General features: G+C 36.4%; 1 protein-coding gene across 1 annotated transcript in view; it reads right to left on the reverse strand.

Annotated features, from left to right (window-relative positions):
• LOC109533720 (glucose dehydrogenase [FAD, quinone]) overlaps positions 1-14,083 on the reverse strand; it is a 17,425-nt gene extending 3,342 nt beyond the window's left edge. The window contains exon 1 of the mRNA XM_019899113.2: positions 13,585-14,083. Coding sequence (XP_019754672.1) covers positions 13,585-13,884 — 300 coding nt within the window. The 5' untranslated portion in view covers positions 13,885-14,083. The remainder of the gene's footprint in view (positions 1-13,584) is intronic.
• Positions 14,084-14,290: the final 207 nt, after the last annotated feature.

A 14,290-nucleotide genomic window follows, 5' to 3' on the forward strand; every position in this document is an offset into this window, starting at 1 on the left:
TTTGCAAACCAAAAATAATATCCTCAGAATACAAAGAAAAATAGCTGAAAGTAAAAGAAATCAATATAAACAGTATTTTATTCGCCTTGTGTCCAAAATGGACAAAATTAATACTCCAAATATATGCCAAGGCTTAAAGCAGCAACAACGCTACACATGTAAGTAAAAATATTTAAGTATCTGAACGAAGAATTCTAGTCTCTTCCCAGATTTTATTGTCCTGACTAAGCACCTGTTAGACCTAATTAATTTTAGAATGTTTTAAAGGATTGCAATTGTGATGTATTTTAATGTGTGATATGATGAGGCTGTTGACGAACTGTGGTTGTTTTTTAAATTAATAATTTTTTTTTTAACTATCTGTTATTTTAGAAAAACTGATGATGGTGGAAAAATACACCAAAACGTATTTTAATTGATAAATAGAGGCAATAAATGACTGAAACCCAGGAATTAATTTTGATTTGGAATTGAAACACAGTCAGGAAAGTATATACAATTATTGTCTATTTAATCATTCTTGTGTGCCAACTACTTAACGGTCATTTGTTCCTAATGTTAAGTTTAGGTGATTTTGTTTCTTGAAGTTGTTTTTACAACCTTTATTCATTTCCTTGTACAAAAAGCATTCTTTCTCATTTAGGTGAAAATTAATCAAATGTGGGTCATACACAGAAAAGTTATGCAGAAAAGAAAAACCCGCGGTTAAAAATTTGAATTCAAGTTTTCATTAGGTTTTAAAAAGTTTTTATATAAAATAGAGGAATATTAAAATAAAAAATAGTAGAAAAATCAAGTTTCTCCTTGAACCGCTGGTGAAGCTACACCTTTTGCAACTAGTGCAGTTTTGGAAGCGAACTTTTGCTTTTCCAAAGCTCAGCAAAATCAGATTTTATCGAAATTTCAATAAAGTTTGGTACGTGTTTAGAAACAGCTATTCTGTATTGCTGAGCGAACACTCAAGTTCTTACTTGCACTAAGTTGGAAGTTATGAACTTATAAAATGGATCGTGCATTTGTGTGATATTCGTTATTTTCAGACCAGCATTTGCAAAGTTGCCAAAAATCAGAATTTGGTGCTATTTTAATTAAATTAGTGGAGATTTGAGGCCCAAGTGTTATCTACAAACCCAAGAAGTGTCTAGTTGATCCGCACTCTGCGTTAGAAGTTGAAAATATTTAAAGGACAGCTGGCAACTGTGTGAAAACCGTCATTTTTCAGCCAGTGTTCAAAAAGTTCTTATTTTAATCACATTTCCACAGCTTTGAGAATCAAGTAATATTTTCTGATACACAAAGTTGCTACTCAAGCTAAATTCAAATCAAGAAGTTTTCCATTTAGTGACCGGACAACTGTGTGAAAACTGAAATTTTCAGACCAGCGTTCAAAAATTACGCAAGCATCCCATTTCCATGTGACTTGTGACTCTAATCAAGGTTTTACCGATGTAAGGATCAAGTCTGGTCTACCCATTTTGAGACTTTAAAGTTGCTACTCTTGCATTATTCGAAGTTTTAAAGTTTTGTAATTGAGCGTGCAACTGTGTGAAAACCGTAATTTTCAGGCCAGCATTTAAAAAATCGCAAGCATCAAATTTACGGGTCAATTTAACGAAAGTTTCACATGTTTGAGAGTCAAGTATTGGCTACTGATGGTGAAAATTAAAGTTGCTACTCCGCATGCATTTTAAGTTTGAATTTTTTTGAACAGGGCCTACAGTTGTAAGAAAAGCGTTATTTTCATGCATGCATTCACAACGTTGGCCAGCATCAAATGTAGGAGCGATTTCAGTTAAAGTTTTGCAGTTTTTCAACTCAAGTATAGCGAACCGATGATCAAAATTCCAAGTAGCTCCTGGATCAATATCAGATGTTGGAAATTTGAAAACTAGACCGTGCAACTGTGTGAAATCCTTCATTTCAGGGCATCATTTACAAAGTTGGCAAAAATCAGATTTAAAAGTTAATGAAATACTCACATATTTGAGACCGAAGTTTTATCTGCAGATAAGAAGACAATTTAAGTTGCTAAGTTGCTGCACGAGCTCTATTAAGAGTTTGCGATTTCTACATTATAGAGTGCAACTGCTTCCAAACCGCTGTTTTCAAGTCATCGTTCACACAGGCCTCCATCCCCAAATTTCCTTGCGATTTCGACTGAAGTTTCAACATTGTGAGGCTCAAGTATCTTCTACTGATCAAGAAAATTTAAAGTTCCCACTCGCTCTCTGTGATAAGTTCGTAACTTTCTAAGCAAATCGTGCAACTGAGTGAAAATCGTTTGCAGGCCATCATTTACAAAATTAGCAAAAATCAGGTTTAACTCCGATTTTAATTAAAGTTTCACAGGTTTGAGACTCAAGTATAATCTACCGATCGTAAAAATTTTAAGTTGGCACTAGTGCTCTGTTCAAAGTTTGAATTTTTTAAAGTAGATCATGCAACTGTGTGCAAACCGTCATTTTCCGGCCAGCATTCAAAAAGTTGTTGAGCATCAAATTTCGACGCGATTTTAACTAACGTTTCTCAATGGTGAGGCCCACATATCATCTATGTATGGCGAAAACTTAAAGTAGCTGGGGGCATTATTTTAGGAGGTACAATTTTTTTATGTGAAGCGTGCATCTGTGTGTAAACCGTCTTTAGCAGGCAATTTGTTCAATTAATTCAATAAGATGGCAAGCGCCGAAGTTCGTTGCGATTTTAACTAAAGTTTCAAATTTGTTTGCAAACACAAAGTTTGCATTTTGCATGGAATGAGGCAATTTTAATTCGTAGTTTTAGCGCAATCTAGAATTATGTGCAACGGTGCTAGAACGAACATTCTCAAACACTTTGAATAGTCAGTTGTTGATAATTTCTTGCAAACAATTAAACTACAGATTGAGCAAATAATAGTTTCTGTGATTCTCACTGTTTTTCCAATTTAATGGTTTTTCGCTGAGTTTTCTCCATTGGCAATTTAAAATAAAAACATTAATTTCAAATCCCCGACTGTCCCCGATTGTTCTTTCGACTCAATGTCGATATATTTGTTATTGGCTCGTTCAATTAACCTTTTTGTCCAATCCGTTGTGTTCAATCGAATTTTTCTTTGTTTGATTTATTTCCTGTTCCATGCAAACGTAAAACTGTCGATTTAGATAATATTTGTTTCGTAGTGGTTGATTTTTCATGCAACAAAGGCCAGTCTTTCACGTAAAAAAGCTGATTTTTCATGTAGCAAATCTACAAAGGTACAAATCATTGAGCGTTTCTTCCATCGATCTTCACTGGATTGCAAAATCTGCTAATCACACAAGCTTAATTTTTCAAGCAGGGAATTCAACTTCCGCTTGACAAAGCTTGGACAAACCCCCAAATCAGTAATTAATCACACGTGTCCAGTTGCAACCGCATTATTCGCTGGAATTAACAAATAAAGCACAACATTTACTGATTGATAATGACATTCCTTTGCCAAGAACGTGCACGTATTATGCAGTCTCGTGAAAGTGAGCTGGACCTGAATCGGGTGAAGAAAAAATGAAACTACTGCTGGTCGCCGACAAGAAAAAACCAACATGTGAACGAAGCACGAATTAGATCAGTCAGTGCAATAATTAAAGTTACATTTGCAATTGTTGCATTCGTGCTGGAAATTTGCGCTAATTTCTCAATTCATCATCAAACAACTGGCAAAAAAAAGGTTGGGCGTTGTTTCCAAAGCCCAACATGGGCCAGTTTTTCCTCTAGAATCGCCAGCTGAAAAAGCACGCAAAGAATCCCGATTGCGATTAAAAAGCGAACCGAGTTGAACAATCAACACCTTTTCTTTGGCCCTTCCCGTTGCCCTTTACACTTTTTTAATTAATATCCGATCCCTAATCCGCTTTTACACAGCAAATAAGATCGGAGCGCCGTAATTTATTCCCAAAAGCTTCGTCTGAAAAGAGCCTAATTGGATTTGCCGTTTTATTACCATCTAAAAAGACGGGTTTCTGACAATTCAGAGGCCTTGTTAATAGTCTTTGACCGGATTTTAGAACGTGGGTGGTTTCTGATGTTTGTAACCAGTCACACCCTGTACATTATCATTGCTCAAAAAATAAATGAGCACTGATGATGATTGGAAAAATTTTCCCTCGTTCGCTCATTTTTTGCTGATTAATTAAAATGGACTTCTGAGGAGCTCTGCGAAAACGTCTGATGTTTCAGAGCATTAAAGCCACCTTTGCCCTTTTCCCGGATCGGAGTGGTCGCCATTCTAAACCTTGTTGTTTCTTGTAAAAATTGAGAACCCGAGCTAGTGAATGTAGTGGATTTTTTTCAATTCGCAAGTGTTTATTGGCGATTTGTAACCAATCAGCAATTATTCCAAAGCATGCGACCTCGCTTGACTTCCAGCTCTCATAGACTCGTGTATTACTAATGTTTCCACTACTGAATTTATCGTCAAATTCTGCGGCATTAATTAATTAAATAATTGATATAAAAACAGATAATTATCGTGCAACAGCAAAGCCGAATTAAACCAATAAAATGTCCCGTTGTTTTCGGATAGTTCAGAGATTAATTACTATGCAACAATCAAATTTGATCAATACAGAAACCCGGTGCGAGCATTAATTGGATATCATTTTCATATATACACAGTTTATCATTGCATTCGTGATGGAAACCTTGTCTGTTTGCTGGATATTTTCGAAGCTTTTATTTAAAAAATCATTATAATTCAGAGGATGCAAATTCTACCAAAATTTATGTAAAATTATCTCCTTTATCTGCTCGATTTGCTTAGCTTTAACTGGCGACTTTCTGAGAATTTTTTGGCTTGGCTCTGGATGACAGAAATCTATCCATGCGGGAGCATTTCCTTAAAATATCATATTTCCTAATCGAAATGGAGTAAGGATTTCGGATTTTGACCCAAAATATCAAGAAGCTTTATCGTCAAGTAGGTTGCTTGATTGCGTAGCCCAATCAGGAGGGTTTCCACATTTTTTTAAAATCCTGGACTCTTGATATTGCTCAGGCCCTCATTTAAAAATTCATGTTTCAACCAATGTAGAAAAGAACTCAACTTTTTCATTCTTGTGGCGCTTTTCAGGATTTTTTCCAGGATTTTTGAAGCTGGCTTAGATGTAGCCAAAAAATTAAAAATAGCTTAGCGCACATTTTTGTTTAAAAATCCATATTATTTTATCTAGAACCGGTAGAGATCAGAAACGTTCCCTAAATAGAGTGTGCTAGTCGATGCTTCTTTAGGTGCTATGAGGTTGAGTAGCGTAGCTCTATTTGGTAATTCATGAATTTTTTTCAATCTGGAATCGACCGTGGAGTGGGAGTTGCACAGGCAAGTTTAAAAATTGATATCTCTGCTTTAAAGACAATTTATCATTTGCAATTTTCAAACAATAAAGACACTAAATGTGTCTTCAAACCCTAGAAGTTTTGCCCTCGTAGTTCGATCCAGGCATTTTTTGAAAATTCTTGAAACTGGCATAGTATGTGCCAATGACCAAAATCGCGATGTATAAAGGCCCTCGTTTAGAAATGTATATCTCACAATCTGCAAGAGTTAGGCAATTCAAAGTTACCCTGAATATTACGAAAAGCTTCTTTTAACGCCATGGAAATTTTTGAGAATTTTGGAAAAATAGATCAACATTACTATGCGGGAGCATTTCCTGAAAATGATATTTTCTAATCTAAAATAGTTGCGGATCTCCAATTTTCACCCAATTTAGTTTTTTCCCATAGTTTCCTCCACGAGGCTGCATGTTTCATTGCGTAGCTTCATCTGGAGAGTTTCCAGATTTTTTTTTTAATACTGGTCTTGAAATTGCACAGGCTCTCCTTTGATAATTGATATCTCCTCCTTTAGTACAGTTTAAAATTGGTAATTTACCACCAATAAAGACAATAAACGTATTTTCAAGCTCCAGTAGGTTCACTTCCGTAGCTCTTTCTAGAACTTTTTTGGAAATTCTTGAATCTGCCATATTTGTGCCAATGATCACGATCGCTCTGTGTACAATCCTTCATGTAAAAATTCATATTTTAGAATCTAAAAGAGTTAGATATTTCAAATTTTCCCGGCAGATTCATAGAAGACGTTTCTTTAATCCCTAGGAAACTCAGCAGCTCAGCATCGGATTTTTAAAGAATTTTGCAAAAAATGACCAAAGCTTATTTGCCCGCAGAATTTTATCTGGATCTAGTCGGCTAAAAAATAATCGAGTTTTGCTGTATCGCACAATTTAGCCTTCAAAGTAGTGGTTGCAAAATGCTTTTAAACAATGAACGTAGTTAAAAACAACCACGACGAGGAAAAGGCAGTACCGAGCAACAGCTTAGCACAAAACGGTGATAAATCTTTCAGAACGTTGCCTGAGGAAACGGCAGTATTGAACTAATAAACACAAATTTTAAAAAATCTCTATCAATGACCTCAATATTCTCTTGAGCTTTGAAACTGCCTGGTTGTAAGCTGCAGGAAAGTCCGGTTGAGTTATCCATACTGGCAAAACGCCGGGAATTCGAAAAGGTTTTTTATTCGAGTCCATTTTAATGCAGAAAAACATTTTTCGACAGTTTAATTTTTGCAGACGACGGCCCAAAAAGCCGAAACTCATGATTCGGAATTTTAATACCAAACTGATTTTTTCATTCCGGAACGTGGCGCGGGTCGGTTCTCTCACTTGCACCCATGGCACTCTATGAGCAATGCATAATGGCTGCCCGTAGCTACGTTCGAGACTGGTACTTCACGGCTTAAAATAGTTAGGTTTTCAGCATGATGAAATTTGGAAAAATAACTTATGCCAAACTTAAATTACTTTGCATAGCACTAGAGGAAAATACGAAACCTCTAATCGTCTTAACCATCACAAAAATTCCGTTAAAGGTACTAAAAATTGTATTATTTTTTGGTCTCTAGTTTAGTTCTCCAAGCAGGCAGATCTCAGAAGATGCCGAACTAGGAGTGCGAGCAAAACGTCCACATCAAATTCATATCTATTAGAGCCTGAAACCCCGAAAATCACCGATTGTGATTAAAAAGCCGTTCCTCCTTTTTGGTCATGCAACTAAAGCTGTTTGCTTTAACACATTTAGTTGGGTTTTTGGGCCTTTTGGGACAAAATATTGCATGCAGCCGATTTAATTATCATTTCCAAAGTACACGTTGTCGCACTTAATTGAAGCCAATTAGTTGGTTGGCAATAAATGTTAGATACTAAGAGCAGGGAGCAGGCCAGTGAGTGTGATAATTTTCTTGTAAAGTGCACGATAGTGCAAGCTGGTATCGAGAAACAGTGTTCATTTGGCTATTCAAAATTGGCAGGAAGTATGTGAGAGGATGATTTCGCAGATAAATTTGCCCAACCGAGTGAAACGTGGTAAAAGTTAGGGAGGCTTAAAAACAACGTATTTTTTTTGCTCCGAATTAATTGAAAAAACATTTGCACTTTGACTGATGATTTTCGTTGCACCAACTACATGGACTTTTCACGCTCTAAATTCAACTGAGCATTGTTTGGTTATTTGGTCACAACTCCCTAAGTTTGACCGCAATTCCGTTTTGGGCGATAAATTATTGGTTTAGATTGCAAAATTGCATCTCACGTGCCCACGTTCCAAACTATTAAATGAGTTGAACCGAACTGGCGATTTTTATTACATAATCGGTTAAGCAGAAAACCGCACAATCACTTTACGTTTTCCGATCGGTTCCCGTATTTTTATTGTGATCATATGCGATTGTTTTTTTAATGCGAAAAACCATATAATTGCTGATTGTAGCGAAATCAGCGTTTTTTTTTCTCGCTTCGAGTCCACTCTCTAACACATAACTAGTTTACTGAGAAATACGAAAAAAAAATAGCCAGAAACAAAATGATTTTTCTTAATTATTCTGTTTGCTTGAAACATTTGCTGCTTTTTCTGAATAAAATAACATTGTTTCATTTCAAAGTGCGAGCTTTTAAAATTCGAAATTTCCCAATCGGAACAATGTGGAATTATGTTTCCGAACTGGGTCAGAACCTCATTGAATTATCATTGTGTTAGTTTCGCTCAGCTACTGGGAAAACTGGCGAAATTATTGGCAAATTATTGGGCAAAGGTCGAAGACTTAGCACATCCGTTTAATTGTTTAAACGAGTTTGTGGAAGTTAAGCGACCTTCGAGTTTAGCAATCAAGCAGGTGAACCTGAGGTCCTCGAATTTTACTCAAACATAAAGTTTTTAAAGCATGAATGCATTGAAATTAGCCTATTTTGAGTGATTAGAAGATTGCGCCTGATTTTTATCTTCCTGCAGGTTGCAGGTGATTCAACGCAAAATGAGAAGCAACCGAGAAGAAACCTGACATTGTTCTTCAAAGTTCAAGCACAAGAAAGCGTTGAATTAATCCATCAAATGATCTGATTAAATCTACTGAAAGAATTATCGGAAATACGGTGTCGTGGTTATTGTTAAGCTATCTTCAATTGGTTGATTGTTTGCGTTTTTTGTCCGCACGAAAATACCGCCTGGTTTGCGCTGATGGGAAGAGTTTGACGGTAATTGAAGCACTTGAGAAAAAATAAAGCAACAAACAAGGTTTAGAACTGTTACAAAAGTTTTAAAACTATAATACAACGTTTACAAAAGTTTTAGCTAAAKTTGAGCAAAAAAAGCTCAATTACCAGTTGATAATGYTSATAWGCAGTTTTCCCCAAGAAGCTAAAGAAGATTCTATTGCTGAAGCCTTTCTTCYACTACAGAASAAATTTCSAGGTTTSGTTTGTTCTTCAAMAAAATACTGACGAAWAGAAGAAMATTTTTTTATATAAGTTGAAACAAACTCGCTRCTTTGATGTGAAAACCCCATCAAATTGTCGCGATAATTGTCTGAAAATCGAACTGTTCTGGGGTGAAAAATGTGCTTGACTGTTTCTGGTTCGGACATATGCATTATTCGAACTTCCCAGCATCTGTCCCAATCAATCCAATCAATTTTCGTCGTAAAACAACGCCGGAAAATGTCGCAATAAGTCGGCTAATGGTGATTTGCACGTTGAAATAAATCAAGGTAAAATCGATTGCCGCAAAAGGAATCTGACTTAATTGACTTTTAAGGTGGATAATCGAGGCAAATCTCCGTATCATTGAAAATTGATAAATCTGTGCGATTTTTACCGCAATTGACAATGGCTGGCCTGCTTTTGCTGGTTCATGTTCTTAATCGATCGATAGGAACATTGATAAGGAAAGTCTCCAAAACTGTCAAAAATTTGCAAAAATCCAGATATGATTAATGACGATAATGATTCGAATTTAACAGACAATTTTCGTATACAGGGTGATTCAAACTTGGGCCTAATATTTGCAGCTTTTCTGTCTAGCGGTCAACGCTTAAATGCTGAGTGAGTCTTGACTGAGGACGCCTAAGAAGGTCGTATAGACTGACATGATTAAACAACAAGTAAAAATGTCCCTAATTAAAAAAGTTTAATTAATAAAAGCACAGTAATTGATTGTTGTAATACCTAGAGGTGTGTATGGTTTTTTCCTATCACATTTGATGCAAAAAAATCTAGAAGGTTTTTAATACAGTGGATAGTTGATTTTATCTATCACGGAACATACTCTTATTAATAATTAGAAAAAAAATGGACATTTATTCCTTCGTTAGTTAAATTCAGTTGATGGCAAAATCAACTGTCTTGGGCTTAATTTCACAATTTTCTTAAGCTTCTGCAACTGCTATAAAATCGCTTATTATAGTTTTAACACCAAGGAAAAAAATGCATTAATCTACATTAAAAAGCATTCAGCTGACTGTTCAGTTAATTTACTATACATAATATGTATGTAGGCTACAAAATAATATATACAATTACCTCCAACCAGTCTTTATGGGAAACTAGATGCAAATTTGAAATCGACAAACGTGGGTGTGTGGGGATTTTTGCCCGATTTGGTACAGGGTCGGAGTGGGTCATTAAARGCGAATTAAACATCCGTGACCAAAAATTCCTGATTACCCAGAAAAGTGCGATATAMATATGCAAATCGTTTGGCTAAAACGCATGTARAACTGTAGGGAATCCGCTGTACGACGCTGGACCACTCTGAAGATTCAAGTTACACGTCGAAACGTCCAGAAAACATTGACCACCTAAAATMCTGAAATCCTGCCRTTCCTAAAATCCTGAAAAACTCAACAGTTTYTCACTCTTTTCATCCCATAGTTACAAACACCGAGCTTAGCGCAGTTTGAAATATCAAATACAATTCGCATTTCAAAAGCCGCTAGTAAAAGTTTCYGGATTAGCCGGTAGTTGCGCGTATCGTAGGCCCGATTTTCGACAGCGCAATGTAAATGTCCCCAAACTGGCAGGCCTACAAGCGCTAAATCGCCGGTTATACGCGTTTATTTGCGCAATGTTTTTCGACAATTAAGGACATTCTCCAAGTAAGAAGAGCCAGTTTGGGGATTTCAAAGTGGATTAAATTGGGAAAAAAAATTACGTTTTTAAACCTCAAGGAGTTTTAATAGCGCGAGTGATTTTTAATATTCAGGGCTTTGGATTTAACCAAATACTGCTGCAGGCATGGTGGATGCACAACACAAACCACCTCTGAAGATTCAGGTCAGTAGTGGTTCCAAAACGTAGGCCGCCAAAATTGAACTTAATCCCCGAAAAACTCACCTCAGTTTTATACGTTACATATTCAGACTTGCATGCAATATTTCCACAAGTAATGCACTTAAATCAATGCTAAGTAGCCATAAAGCCGGCATTTTATGATCCTGACACCCCATTCTGTGAACTAGACACATTAATAATTCAATTAAAAAAGTCGAAGTGAAAAAACGCACTATGTTTATATCGAAAGTAATGAAAACAGACATTTGAATGAAACCAGGTTAACTGTAGCAGGACAGGAAAAATGTGCACTTTATTGTCTCGGCTAGTGAAAGGGAGAATTTATTGTTGTATTGGACATTACGAAACCGAAATCGAAGCTTTCTTGAGCAAATACATGTTATTTCAAAATGGGATTATTTAGTTGATACATGTCGAGCCTTGAGTGAAAAGTCGCACTTTGGGTCCGAGTTGAAAGTAACTTATGGGACTTTTCTAATAATTTCCATCAAGAATTGTTCGCAAAATTTACGTTTCCCTTCAGAGGCATCGGCCAAATCACTCATTGCTGAAGAAATTCACGCACATTCCATTCATTGATTTTATTCAGCAGCCGAAGCGATTTATGAATGAGCATAACCATTACTGGCATCCATCGAACCGCGGTTTTAAAGTTCAAGTCCCATCAATTGCAGGCTTTTAATGTCAGAAATAACCCGAATATTCACTTATTGTTTGCTGAAATTTTCGATTCAAATAACAATTATATTTTCGAGGAAAACTGATGTCGGTGAAAAAACTCGCCAATATGCTCACTAAATCCTGATTGCATTTCCGCTGCTGAATTGGGAATGGTTTGAACTGGACGCGATTTAATTGCCATTTAATAACGGAAAATCCTAAATAAATTTAACCATTTTGTTAATATTTAATACATTGATTAAAATTTAATTAAATGCTGAATCCGGCACGATTTCCACTGGAAAAAGCTGCAAATATTGGCGATACCAGTGAATTATTTAGCGAATGGAAAAAGTACAATTATTTGCAAACAAATTGAAAATTGAATCGCTCCCAGCATGAAAATCCAGAAAAACCACACAAAAACTGGGGAAATAATTAAAAAAGCTGCAAGCAAACTACTGCAAAAACGCATGTAGAATAGCGGATCGCGGAGCAAGTGAAGCTTGGCAGGAAGTAATTGTCTAGTCAATCAGTCATAACATTATTCAAATTTAGCCGGCATACATTTACTAAAATATAAACGTGTTTGCCTTTTAATTTAAACTTTAAAATAGGGGCATTTTTAAAGGGTGCGTTTTTTCCTTGCTGGGATGCTCGCAGTTTTATGATAAAATTATTAAACTAATTAAAAATTAATGGTTTCTCTGAATGAATCTAGTTTTACCCAGAGTTTTCCCTGAAGTGTCTTTTGCCGACTGTTGAAACCCGTGCTTTGATATCTAACCTAGAACTTGAGGACTGGGCATTAAGACAAGATGGGGTAGGAAAATTTGCAGAAAATTGTTACGGCCGTTCCTAAACTCATAACATTTGAACCACTTGCCCAAACTTAACTAACTTTCGCAGAAAACTTTTGTGAGGGATCTTCTATTGACTCGTAGAGCTCTCGTCGCGATATCTGACCCCTAAGTGGAGAAAAGCGGGATACAGTGACATTGACCAAATAGTCCAAATCTGCGGTAGGTCCAAAAATGCATAACCATTAAATGGTTTGCAAGAACCCAACAATTTTTATACTGTTTATTCGTTGACCCTTGAAGCTCGTATCCCAATATCCGGCCCACATGCTGAGCAGTCACCAATAAAGTGGGATGGTGACAAACCGATCAAATCGCGTAAATCTTTTGAGGGTTTCTAAATTCATAAAAGTAAATCTCCCGGCAGAAATTCTGGAAAAATTACACCAAATCTTCCCCCTGGAGCTTCGTTTATTGCATGTTGAGGCGCGTATCCGATTAACTGGCCCAAATGTTGAAAGATGTGCAATAAAATAAAATGGTGTAAAAACGTCCTCAAGTTTCCTAAACTCATAACAATTAAAGTTCTTGGACCAAGAAAACCACACTGACACTTCGGTTTTCGTGAAGCTTTTGTTCCCAAATGTTGTAGTCAGTATTTCGAGATCGAGTCCACATGTTTAGAAACGGGATTTTAAAGTCGATGTTGCAAAAATATCCTAATCTCCTAAATTTTTTGAGGATTCCTAAATCCATAATAGTTAATCCCCGTGCAAAAACGCAACAAATTTTATATTGTGTTTTCTCTGAAGCTTTGTTGACTGACTAGAAGAGCTTGAATCGCAACATCTGGCCTAAATACTGAAAACTGAGCACTAAAGTAAAATGATGCAGAACCGACCAAGTCGCCCATATGTTCGAAAGGTGCCTAAGTTAATAGTAATTTCACCACTGGGAAAAAAGGAAACCAATTTCGCACCTCGTTTTCACCGATGCTTATGTTCTGAAGTGTTCAAGCCAGTATTTTCAGTTGAGGAACGGACTTTGAAGACGATGGTGCAAAAACAGCCAAATCGCGCAAATCTTTAAAAGCGTCCTAAACTAATAACAATTACTTATTCAACCCAGCGCCTATGATGACCACATTTACACACGTTATTCAGCGAAGCTTCCTTTATCGAATGTTAAAACCCGCAAGCCAATAGTGGATTTCGCTTTTGAGGAATCATCCTTTGTTTTTCACCTAGATATATAATGTCAATCAAATTTTACCACTGAGGACTCATGTTTAGTAGTTTGGTGTATTTTTCTACCAATTTTGCAATTTCCAATTATACACTTTCAGAAAAAAAATCGATATTGAGATTTGCATGAAAGTGGTTGACCCCATTGTTGCAATCACTCAGCAAAAAGAAAAGCCGGTTGCCCAATTAATAATTTTTAATTCCCCAATTGACACGAATTTCTAATAATTTTCAACTCACCTTCCATTCGGGTATTTCTGAGAGTCGATTTGCCACTACACATCCAGCACTTCCAGCTCCTACCACCACAAAATCGTACTCTTCGGCCGGAGCCCCATCTTCTTCGTGTCCAGGGGAGAAGTTAAATCCTTCACTAAAGAGCTGAAACCCGCCACCAAATTGCTTGGAAAGTTTCTCATCCTTCGAATAGCCGAAAATTTGAGCAATTAATTGCAAAAATACGATGGTAGATGGTTGGCAAGTGGTTATGGTCGATTGATAGGTACAAGACTGCGAAAGATCCGGAGGTAGCCAAACCATGGTGCCAACACTTGCGTACGCTAAACTAAACAGCGATTTAAATAAGACATAAGATTAAGTATTATCCGGGTTTTCTCACGAATTCTAACCCTTCCAGTAAAACAATCAAGGCTTGGGTACGAGCACACGTACTCAAAATCAAAAGTGAAAGTGTTATAAATGTGTTGCTAATTTCTTCGTTACGGTTTTGCTACACTTGTGGTTATTGAAAACGACTGATCGATGTTCGATCGAATGCTCCTTATGCCGAACTTTGCCCAATTTTGCTATGTCGTAGTTAAGAAATTTTTATAAGAACCTTGTTCTAACTAAATTTGGGTTAATTGGACGGTGTTTTTTTCTACCTTGCGTTGAATAACAGCTCAATTTGATTTTGGAATGTATATTTGCGATTTTTCTTTCATTA

The sequence above is a fragment of the Dendroctonus ponderosae genome, unplaced genomic scaffold (assembly GCF_020466585.1).
Source record: "Dendroctonus ponderosae isolate FM_Combo_2020 unplaced genomic scaffold, Dpon_F_20191213v2 Dpon_F_20191213_10, whole genome shotgun sequence".
Lineage (NCBI taxonomy): Eukaryota > Metazoa > Arthropoda > Insecta > Coleoptera > Curculionidae > Dendroctonus > Dendroctonus ponderosae.